Source organism: Sciurus carolinensis, chromosome 11, assembly GCF_902686445.1.
Source record: "Sciurus carolinensis chromosome 11, mSciCar1.2, whole genome shotgun sequence".
In the NCBI taxonomy this organism is placed as follows: domain Eukaryota; kingdom Metazoa; phylum Chordata; class Mammalia; order Rodentia; family Sciuridae; genus Sciurus; species Sciurus carolinensis.
Window position 1 is genome coordinate 8,898,260 of NC_062223.1, and position 11,358 is coordinate 8,909,617.

General features: G+C 54.5%; 1 protein-coding gene and 1 long non-coding RNA gene across 3 annotated transcripts; both read right to left on the reverse strand.

The window, feature by feature from the left end:
• Positions 1-2,148: 2,148 nt before the first annotated feature.
• C11H11orf86 (chromosome 11 C11orf86 homolog) lies at positions 2,149-3,384 on the reverse strand. 2 transcript variants are annotated; one of them, XM_047519645.1, is made up of 2 exons: positions 3,106-3,384; positions 2,149-2,673 (listed from the first exon to the last, which is right to left on the reverse strand). In XM_047519645.1, exons 1-2 carry the CDS (start codon positions 3,382-3,384, stop codon positions 2,581-2,583), a joined length of 372 nt encoding a protein of 123 aa, XP_047375601.1. In that variant the 3' UTR covers positions 2,149-2,580. The 2 variants fall into 2 exon arrangements, with proteins under 2 accessions (XP_047375601.1, XP_047375600.1); XM_047519644.1 differs by having other exon boundaries at positions 2,149-2,676.
• A 4,363-nt stretch (positions 3,385-7,747) lies between these two features.
• LOC124958211 (uncharacterized) lies at positions 7,748-10,548 on the reverse strand. The gene is made up of 3 exons (XR_007103847.1): positions 10,469-10,548; positions 8,985-9,113; positions 7,748-7,910 (listed from the first exon to the last, which is right to left on the reverse strand). It is a non-coding gene; the product is annotated as an uncharacterized LOC124958211 (long non-coding RNA).
• Positions 10,549-11,358: the final 810 nt, after the last annotated feature.

An 11,358-nucleotide genomic window follows, 5' to 3' on the forward strand; every position in this document is an offset into this window, starting at 1 on the left:
CTTCTTCTTCTTTTTTTTTTTTTTTTTTTTTTTTTTGTGGTGCTGGGGATTGAACCCAGGTCCTTATGCACGCTAGGCAAGCACTGTACCAACTAAGCTATATCCCCAGCCCAAGAATTCTTCTTTCCTAGGAACTTCGGGGGGAGCACAGCCTGACAACCCCCTCGTTTTGGACCTGTGGCCTCCAGACTGTGAGAGAATACATTTCTGTTCTTTAAGACACCAGCTTGTGGCTATTTGTCATAGCAGCCCTAGGACTATGATATGACCCCAAGCTTAGTGATGCAGAGCCAGAGGGGTTTCTTACATCGGAGGGCTGACTGGACTCAGTTGGATGATTCTTCTGCTCTGTGGTCAGCTGGAACAACTCAGGCTGCCATCAGTTGGGAACTGGGCCGGGGTCTGAGGATTGGCAGTTGGTGCTGGTTGTGGGGCTGCCTTAGTTCTGCTCCTTGTGACCCCTGACTTCTACATGATCCCTCTAGCAGGACAGCCTGGTCTTCTCAACAGGCAGCTGGTTTCCCAGGGAAGGAAGAACAGGATCAAGTAGGAACTGCAAGATCTGCCAAGGCCTAGACCTCAAAACCCTGAACGACACTTTCACCACAGTCTGTTGGTTCAGGCAGATCATGCAGCTCATCCTGATTCAGAGAGGGAAAATAGTCTCTGCTTTTGATGGGAAATGTGTTTGTCAGCTTTTTGTTACTATAACAAAATACCTGAGATAATAGCCTGAGATAATAGAATAAAAGGGTTTTTTTGCCTCACAGTTTTGGAAGTTCTAGTCCATGATGGATTGGCTCAGTTACTTTGGTTGTGTGGTGAGGCAGTTTATCATGGTGGGACATAGCAAAACTGTGACCAGAAAGTAAAGACAGAAAGTGAAAGAGACTGGGGTCCCACAGTCCACTTCAGGGGCATACCCTCAATGACCTAAGGCTGTCCCATGAGCCCCAGCTCTCAAAGGTCCTATCATCTCCCAACAATGCCACTCTGGGGACTAAGTCTTTAGCACATGGGTTTTGGGGAGACATTCAAGGGTCTCCACAGGAGAAGGTGTGACAGACAAGGCTAATAGGCAGAGGAGATGGGAGGAATGGTGGGGGCCATCTTGGGTCACCACCCACCAGCGTGTGACTGGGGCTTTCCCAAGGGTCCTGGAAATGAGCTTCCTGTCCATGGGGTTGCTGGTGAGACTGAGGTAGGGATCACCCTGCCTGAGGGACAGCCCAGACCCATGAGCCGCAGGTCCAGCTCAGCCATGCTCACAGGTGACCCTGAGCCACTCCTACTCAGCAGTCATTCATTGAGCTGTACTAAGGGCCACACCAAGCTAGGCGCTGTGCCAGGAGCAGGCCAGCTCCCCGTGGAACTGCACTAGGCAGGCAGGTCGCAGAACATGCTGAGCAGAACTGCAGGGCTTGTCTCTGAGGACCGGGAGGCTGAGATGAGCCTCCAGGGCACAGCTGTGGACTCAGCTGCTTCCTGGAGTCTTGGGGGTTCCCAGACGCACCCCCAGTGCTTCTGTGGAGGGGGCTGAGCAGGGGGGACCTAAAGTTTGCAATTAGCTGGGCCCGATGGTTCCACAGTCTGGTTTCAGAGCCAGGCTCCCATTGGCTGTCTGGGACATTTTCCTAGGACATGACCCTGCCAGGGTTCTGGGCTCTGAGGGAGCCCGCTCCTCTGTGAGGCCTCGTCAACCCCCATACAGTCCCTGTGCTAGATGCCTGCTGCTCCCTCACCTTTGACCTTAGACCTGCCAGTCCTGGAGAGCCCTGGGGACCCCACAGGAAATGCAGAGTCTCTCAGAGAGCTCAAGCTCTTGGAGTCAGACCATCCCCCTCTGTGTGGCTCTGGGAGAGTTTCTCACCTTCTCTGAGCCTCTGAGGAAGCCGTGCTTGGGCTCTGGGCCCAGCCTACGTCACAGCCGAGAGAGGCTCTGAACTTGAGTTAGTCACTGGTGAAGCCTTTCCTTTGGCTCAGCATCTTTATTACAACCCCAAAGGTGCGCGTTGGATGGGGGTGCAGGGTGGGGCTAGGTACATCCATACAATGACCCCCTGCCTCAGTTTCCCTCTCAGTCACATGGGAAGGAAGGCCTCCCCTGTTTCCTTCATCAGGATACTGTGAGGCCAGAAGACAGTAACACATGGGCATGGGCCTCTCAGAGTGCCCAACACTGAGGACCATCCAGAGCGGTTCTTGCACTCCAGGGCTCCACGTCTGTGAGGGACCCCTGAGCCCTGGCTTCACCAAGCTCTGTCTTGAAGTGGATGACAGGCCTTGTGTGGGGCTGGGGACACTGAAGCTGCCACTTCCGAGCAGATTCCTGAGACCTTCACGGGCTTCCTAGTCCAAGGGCAGAACCGAGCACCTTCTGCTCAGCCCAGGGGTCTCTGCTGAGAGCCGGGCTTGGGGCGGGAAGGACAGAGTCAAGGCAGGCAGCAACACGGGGCTCTGGTGGGCTGGTGACAGAGGCCTTCTCCGGCCACGTGAGGAAGGCTGGAGCACACAGTCCACAGGAGCCGTGAAGAGGCTGGTCCCTGGGGCGCAGCAAGGGCCACCATATTTCCAGCACCTCTAGCTGCTGTCCCGTGGGGGCTTCGGGGAGGCTGGCCGACTCAGGGTCACGCTGGGGAAGCTGGTGACGAAGCTGTCCCACTTTCTCCTCACCTGCTGGACACCAAGGTGGAGAGCTGAGCCGCCAGGGCCGGCGGCCGGGCGGGGGCTCTGGTGCTGTTCCAGCCACGGCCGCGCGGTGGCGGCAGACCCCCGGAGACGCGCCGCGGGCCGGCGACCCGCTCGCAGCAGAGGCGCGGAGAGGCCGGGCACCTGCCGCCCCAGGGTCCGGCTCTCTCCTCCGGGACGAGATGGCTGGCCTGCTCCGCGCACCCATTCCACGCACCGCCGCACCGAGCGCCTTCAATCTGTCCCCCCACCCGCCCGTCTAAGACCTCCGGCGACAGCCCAGGGCCCACGGGACTCGCTGTCTCTCCAGCCTCGCCCCAAGCCAGCCGTGCTGAGCGCCTCCCTGCGAGCCTTCGCCGCTCCGCCCCGCCCGGGGAGACCCCCTCCAGGACGCCCCATCCTTCGCCCCGGCCATACCTGCCGGCATTGCCTCAGCCACCACCGGCTGCCTCTGGGCGGGGTTTGGATCAGCTGCTCCGTGTCCCCCACACTCCGCTCGGGCTGCCCCTTCTGACTAGGGACTTTCAGCCCTTCTGTTCCTCCATCAAGGCCTTGGGACCAGGACTTCTCACGCCCCTGCCTGAGGCTCAGCGCCCGGCGGAGCCGGCCCTCCACCGGCCTTCCCCAGGACTCCTGCAGCTTCCCATAGGAATGCCGCGGTCCTCGCAAGGACTGGCTGCGCAGCCCTGTTCCCATGGTTCTGGACGCTTCGGTCCCTCGGCAAGCTGCTGGCCCTCTAGGATGGCCTGGTGCCTCCACCCATCCCAGGGAACTCACCTGGGGGCAAAGGTTGGTGCTGCTGAGGTGGCTGTCATAAACCAAAGGGCAGGTCACAGGGGCCGAGCATCCCTGAGTCACACTCCCCACCACCTCTTCACCTTCTGGAACAAGGAGTGTAGACCTTCTTGTCTCTTCCTCCCCTGCCTCCTCCTCCTGCAGGCAGCCCTCCCTGACCATCCTTACTCTGGAAGAGCTTGGCTGCCTCTGAACTGGGCCCTGGCTGTCCACACCACTCATCTCATTGACATGGAGCACAGATGACTCAACAGCAAAGCAGAGACAGGCTTTCATGAGTCAGGACAGCTCCAACCTAGAAAAGCCAAGTTCATAGAGACACAAAGTAAAATGGCAGCTGCTAGCAACTCCAGGTGGGAGTGAGGTGGAGAACCATTGTTTAGTGATTATAGATTTTCAGTTTTACAAGATGAAACGGGCTCTGGAGGTTGATTGCACAACACTGTGGATGAATACTGCACCACTGAGCGGTCCACTTCAAAAACGGCTGAGATGGAGTCCGGCATGCAGACGCATGCCTGTTAATCTCAGTGACTCAGGAGGCTGAGACAGGAGGATCGAAAGTTTGAGGCCAGCCTCAGCAATTTAGCAAGACCCTTAGCAGTTTAGTGAAACCCCATCTTAAAATAAAAAATAAAAAGGGTTGGGGAGGTGACTCAGTGGTAAAGAGACCCTAAGTTCAATCCCCAGAATTGAAAAAAAAAAAAAAAAAATTAAAAGGCCCAGATGGTAAATCTTATGACATGTGTATGTTGACACATTAGAAAAAAATTCTAAAAGAATAAGAGGAAACAAGATAGCTCTAGGCCAGGCATCAGGAGGCCTGGGATTTTTCCAAGCCTAACTCTGCCTCAATATTCCAGCACAGCAGGCTGGGGAGATAGCTCAGTCGGTAGAGTGCTTGCCTCTCAAGCACAAGGCCCTGAGTTCGATCACCAGCACCGCAAAAAAAAAAAAAAAAAAAAAAAAAAAAAAAAAAAAAAAAAAAAAAAATTTCCAGCACAGCACAGAGGTTAAGAGCTAGGCTCTGAGGACCAAGTGCCTGTGGGTAAATTGCAGCTTCAGCACTTACAGCTCTGTGACCTTGGGTACATTCTTCTCCCATGAGTCTCCTCGTCAGTAACTGAGACGACTCAGGCAATTGTTCTGTGGCTTAAATGTGATCCACAGGGCCTGGTGCACAGCAAGTGCTCAAGAAAAATGAGTTGGTAGATTGATCCTTGTAGACAACCCCCTCCTGGTCGGTCTCCCCTCTATAAAATGGGTTCTTTGAAAAATTGAGATGAAATCATGAATGTGGCTGTCTCTGCAGGGGAGACTCAGGGGAGACTGCCAGTAGCAGCTCTGCCTCCTGAGACCGGTCAGCAGATTCCCGAGAATTAGAGCATCTGAGGGCTGGAGGGTCCTCACGTGTCTGGCCCACACCCATGGATTTCATCTGAACACCATGCCAGTCCTGTGTTGTAGGCAATATTATCCTTTTTGCTGTTGTCAGTTTGAGACAGGCTCTTACTAGGTGACCCTGGCTGGCCTTGAACTCCTACACTCCAGTGACCCTCCTGCCTCAGTCTCCCCAGTAGCTAGCACTGTAGGAGCCTGCCTGCCTGCTTAGCTTGTTAACTCCCATTTTACAGACTAGGAGACTGAGGCTCACAGAGCTCAAGCTCCTGGCCAGAGAGCATACCCAGTAAGTGGCAGAGCTGGAGTCCCACTGGGTCAGTCTGGCTTTAAAGCACAAACTTCTACTGTCTGTCCCCACCCAGGCCCTGCCCCTGGGTCAGCAGCAGAGGCAGAACCAGAAGCCAGGCCCCTGCCTCCTCCATGCTTGGGCTGCCCAATGGGGTCAGGGACGTGCTGGCTTCTCTGCTGCTTCCCCCAGGGCTTGGCCTGGCCTTCTTTCCTCCCTCGAAGTTTCTGGGCCATCCTTGGGGAAAGGGTCTGTTAATGACTCAGCTCCTCCCCGGAGAGCTAAGACAAGGAGCTTAGAATGGACAAAAAGGGGCCGGACCCTGTGCCCCAGCCTGTCCCAAATGATTCCGATGCCGACACCATCCCAGGCCTCTTTATTCCAGCCCCGCCTGCGCTCCTAGTGTTTAACCCACAGTCCCCCGACCCTGGCTGCAAGGCAACGACATACAGTCTTTGACCCTGGCCTCTGCTGTGCTGTCCTTGCCCATCCCACTCTCTGAGCCAGGAAGAGGGTGCTGACTCACAGGCTCTGGAGCTGTGCTGGGCTGGGTCGCTCATGTCAAGCCCTCTTGCTAAATGCAGAGTCTTAATAATCTCCCCATCCACTGAGGACAAGCAGAGAATGTGTGTTCCTGTCCTTCCCTTCCCATCCTCCTGCCTTCTTCACCTGGCCAGTTCTTGCTCACTTTCAGCACCTGGCTCTGTGAATGACACTGCTGTGCCTTCCCTGTCCCCTCTGGGCCATGTCAGGTGGGCGGCCCCTCTGCAACCCACTCTTGCCCAATCACACACACATGCGTTATCCTACCAGACTGGCAATCCTTCTCTGTGTCCGGGTACCTGACATAGTAAACGCGTGGTGTTAAATACTGGAGTCAATCAGTTGTCCATTGCTGTGTGACAAATGACTCCTAGGGCAAGGAATGAAGGCCGCGGGACTGAAATGTGTTGCTTCCTTCTCCTCTTCCTTTGGTTTTAACCGCTATTTTTCAAGGATTTTTACTGGTTCTGGAGATAATCCCTCCAGGATTTAATTTGAACCTGATAGCTTAAATGACATTTAGAGGCTTACAGCAAACTTAGTGGCTTAAGACAGGGCACATCATCTCACATTTTCTGTGGGTCAGGAATTGGGCTTGGCTCAGCAAGACTCCAGCTTAGGGTCTGTCACAGGCTACTATTGAGGACTATAGCCATTTGCAGGTGCCACCGGGCTGGACGGGCTTCCAAGCTCACTCCTGGCATGGCTGGCAGGTCACAGGACTGAGGGCCTCAGCTTCTTGTTGGCTATTGGCTGCCTACACTTGGGTCTCTCCAAAAGTAGTTCACGATGTGACAACTGGCTTCAATCGGAGCAAGGAAGTGAGATAGGGAGCAAGAGGGGAGCCAGAGTCTCCCGGGGCTGTCTCAGAAGTGACGTTCATCACGTTCCTTAGGAGCAAGTCATCAGTTCTCCAGGGTAGGGGATCACACAGGATGTGAAGACCAGGAGACTGGAGTCACTGGGGCCATTGGGGAGCACACAGAACAGGAATTCCCAACCCATGGCACTCCCAGGTCTAGAGCCTCACCCTATCATGAACTAGCTACAGGTCTGGGCAAGCGACTTACCTTTATGTCCCTATAATTTCTCAGCTCTCAAATGGGGACGAGATGGCACCAGTGGAAAGGCAGCCTTGGTTTACGTGCCATTAGGAAAGAATACCCCTCGCCCATTCATGGGAATAAGCAGCCCCACTTCAGAGAAGGTTAAGTGTGCAGAGAAGAGTGACATTAGTGACACATGCTAGTATCTATTTCCTGAATGGTGGATGTTGTTTAAGGTTGTGGTGATGGGAAAAAGGCTACAGGCAGGGGCAGGCTACCCAGATGGTTCTTATAAGGCAGTCAGTGAAGTTAATCTGTGCCTGCACATTGTGGGCAAGGCCTTTGGTGAGGCCCAGGGCGAGGTGAGTAGCATCTCTGCCCTGGAAAAGGAGGGATTCTCATACACCTAAGGTAGCGCCTCAGAGAGCTGCCAAGTACAAGGGTCCCAGAGAACGGGAGGACACATCCCCGGGAGGAAGCCAGGCGGGCTTCTTGGAGGAAGTGGCGGCAGAGCTCAGTCTTGCAGGCACGGAGGACTGGTGCTGGCAGGGGTGGAAGGGAGAGTGGAGCAGATGGCCAGAGCCTGGGAACACACGGTTTGTCCTGGGGAAGTCAGACACAAAGCTCACCTCCGGGCCCATGAGAATCTGACCTGGGAATCCCACGGGCCTCTGGAGGCAGCAGGAAAGGCACGTGCCCTCCACTCGGAAGTCTTACCCCTGCGACTGCAGAGCTTACCCCATTGTTCGGATGGAATAACAGAGGCACAGTTGGGGTGGACCTGGGTCCAGCCCTATTAAGTCTGGCCAGCACGGGCGTCTTCAGCAAATGAACTGTGCTCCACCCTCTCGGGGCAAAGTCTGGGTGTTCACAGAACCATAAGCCCAGTGGTAAGTGCCATTAGATTTTCTCCTTGAAAATATGACCACAGCTTGCAAACATACATATTTAATTTAAAATTGTTGGCGGATGTTCAACTGACAGTGGATTTCTGCTCTGAGCAACGTCTCCAACGCACCGTGATTCGGGCACTCATTCTTCAAGTTCAGAACAGTGGTACCAAACGGGTCCATTCTTCAGTTTTCATGACCCCACAGGAAGCTGGAATGCCAGGCTGTCAGGTTGAATGCCGGAACCTGGCCACCTTATCGCTTGGAGAAATCAAAGTGAATGGTAAATAACACTACTGCTTAAACGCTACTATAAAAGCTCCCGAGTGCTGGGCACCTGTATGTGCCAGGAACTGCACTGAGGGCTTCCCGTACATGGTTGTGTTGAATTGAGACAGCATTCCAAAGAATTAGGGCAGGATTATTCTGAATGGCAGACAGAGAACTCGAGCCAATAGGTGTAGACAGGCAGAGCCAGTAACTCAGATGCTCTTGAACTTTTCCAAATAGCCAGCCCTGATAGCTGTTGATGGCGAGTCTGTCCCCACCATCTGGGCCAGTTTCTTCATTTGTAGACTGCAGCTGAGTAGGTCTAACCTGGGCGCCCCGAACTTCCCTTGCTAAGACGCACCAATTGCCAGGCCCCACTGCAAGCCCACTGCAAGTCAGGTCTGAGCAGAGCCCGAGACGCTGGCTGTACTATCGGCTTCCAGCACTATCATAACAGAGATCTTGGAAACAATTGCTCAAGGCCCTTCTGCCTTTGAGGATTGAGTTCTTAGGATGCAAATGTCAGAAACAAAGCTCTTTGTTTGACGTATGAATTCCATACTTTCTGTTTTCCCAGGTGGTCTAAGGTAGGGAGCGGAGCAGAAAAAGCACAGCTTGGGGGTCCCTCACCGGGCCCCTCGCTGTGCAGCCAGGAGAGAGGCCGGATCTGTTCTCAGAGCCTCAGCGTCCCTGCCCACTCTAGAGGGTCGCTGGGAGAATTGACAGAGCTACAGTTCAGACTGGTAAGGAGGCTCGTCCCCCTCCTCTGTCCCATCCCGTGGACCAGTGACTTGGAATGGACCTGACACCGTGGTAAAGGGCTGGGGCCATGGCGGAGTCTCTCCCATAGGCTTTGGGGTCTTGGGACTTGAGCGTGTGGGCAAAGCAGGAATGAGAGATGGTAGAAATTGTACGTTAACTGCCGCCAAGAGGCTGGGCTGTGGGTAAGTGAAAGGGACTGCTTTGGTGTTGCCAAAGGAGCCAACCCATTCCTTGGCTTCCTCTTTTGCTTCTTGGGGCTGACATGTTCGGAGGCATGGAGACAGATGGGAGAAGATCTCAGACCTGGCAGAGACTTCTGCAGCCCAAGAGCACAGGGGAGATGTAGACTGAGCTCCATCTTGGTTGGCGATGGTCTGAATATCTTGTGGGGATCCCTTGATGGGTTCCATGGGTCCAGTGGAACTATCCAGACTGAAAGATCAGAGTAGGAGAAAAGTGAAAAGGACGGACAGGTCCCTAAGGGCGGGAGCAACAAGGTTAAAGGAACAGAGACCCCAGGGACAAAGTGTTGGGATTTAGGATCAGTACCCAAAAACTGTACCTGGGCAAGGACACAGGACTGCCTGACACAGTTGTACAATTTCCACACTGCATAACTGCTCCAGGTGGATGGGGTGAAAGGGGACTGCACCCCAAGCCATGCTTTGCCTGCTTGGTCATACGCTGGCAGGCGCTTCTGTTTCCAGGACAGGCCTTAGCACCAAGTGCCACCCGAGGGCCACTTTTCCTTATCGTCAACTAGGTACCGCATAGTTTAGTGTGGCTGTGTATGGGAGCCATGCCAAGAGCCCCAGTAGAGTAGCCTGGCCCCCCAAGGGCCTAAGGCAGGGACACTTATCAAAAAAAAGAAAAAGGCAGATAAAACTGCTCTTCAGCTGCCTCTGCCCGGTCACATGCAGGCTTCCGTGCTGCGGAGAGGACACAAGGCCAGCCTGTGCAGGGCTGTTTTGTCCATCCCAGGGGAAGCAGGGGGCTTGGTGGCCTTGCCTTCTTTGTTAAGGGTCAATCCTGCTGTCTCACCAGCAGCCAGGCCCTCTGTGGCATTTGGTCATCCCTCATTCATCATCCGAGGAGGGAAGACCTACCACATGTGGGTCGTCTCGCAGCCTGGTCTGACCAGGGCAAAGCCGGACTTCTGAGCTGCAAACAGGGGCGGGGGGGGGGGGGGGACTGCCGCTGGGCTGCCCTGGGCTCATGGTATCTGCATGTTTTGAGGGGTCCGTGGCTTTGCCTGGGAGCCCCTCCTCCACCTGGATACTTCCGGTCTCCTTGTTCCTAACTGCTCTTGGCCTTCCCCACTGTGCTTCCTGAACTTGCTGGCCCTGTGCCCCTCCCCCCACCAGGTCTTCCTGTCTTAGCTTGGGCCTGTTCTCTGCATGGGGCCTTGTTTATCAAAATCTTCACCCCATAAGCTCTCTCTCTCTCTTATCTCTTTTTCAGTACTTGGCCCAGTCATCGCCTCCTCCAGGAAGCCCTCCAAGGTCCCTCTCTTAGGGTCAGGGGCCCCTCCTTGGAGTCCCAACCCTCGCTGGCCATGGTCTCCAGCACAGGGCTCGGGAATCCAGCTTTTCAGGCTCTATTCCCCCTCCCCCATCCCTCTGGCCTGGGAGCAGTGCGGGGCTGGGGAAATGCTCATTAGTTATGGCATCTTCCTGAGAAAGCTGTGGAGTGAACGGATCTCCTTTCCCTCCTTTCTGGCCCAGGGACCCTGTCAAAGTCTCCCTCCTCCCAATTTGCCCCTTGCCAACCACACTCCCTAACCTGACCTGAACTGTTCCAGGTTGTTGTCTCTTTAACTCTCCCTCCCTGTTAAAGGCGGTGTCCTCTGGGCTCCTCGGTCTCCTGCTGGACTCCTGGCCTCTGGGGCGGTCCCATCCCCTGCAGTCCTTTGAACTGTGGACTGATGTCTCCCTGCCATCCTTCGCCCACTATTTATTAAGCACCTGTTACTTGCTGAAAACTGCGGTAGAGGCAGAAGACCAACCAACCAACCAACCAAGAACCTTCCAGAAAGTGGAAGACACTAAGAAGCAGGAGACAGAGCTGCACTTGGTCTCACAGGAGCCCCTGAGCTGCAGGATGTCACTTTCCTGAGAGCTCCTGCTGCGGTGCCTGGCTGAACTCTTGGCCCGCCCTCCTCTCCACCTGCTCTTAGGAATTCAGTCAAGTCCCCAAGCTTCCCAGATCTTGAGAATTAGTTGGGGGTTGGTTAAAAAAGAAAAATCAATAAAGGATTCCTAGGCCCCACCCCAGCCCCATGGGTGTGGGGTTCAGGAATCTGTTTGTTTGTTTAAAAAAATCAGGGCGATCCTTATCATCCGGGAAGTCTGGCTAATAACTTCTCTAGGCCTCTCAGTGGGTCTCAATTCTGATCTGCATTGGAACCATTTGGAAAGTTCCTAAAACTAGCAATGCAAAGCAGAGGAGTTTCATTTTTCAGTGATGGATTTCAGTGGCCTAGGTGATCTGCTGGTTCCTCTATGACCTCTGGTTAATTTGAATAAAACCATGGGGTGGGGCTCAGGAATCTGGGTCTCCCATCAGCACCTTGTACCAAGGAGATTCTGTCAGGAGGTCTGAAGCTCACACCGTGGAATGCTTTCTCCAGTCATGGCAGACTCCCCACCCAGGCTGTTGTGTAGAAAGCTTTCTTGGC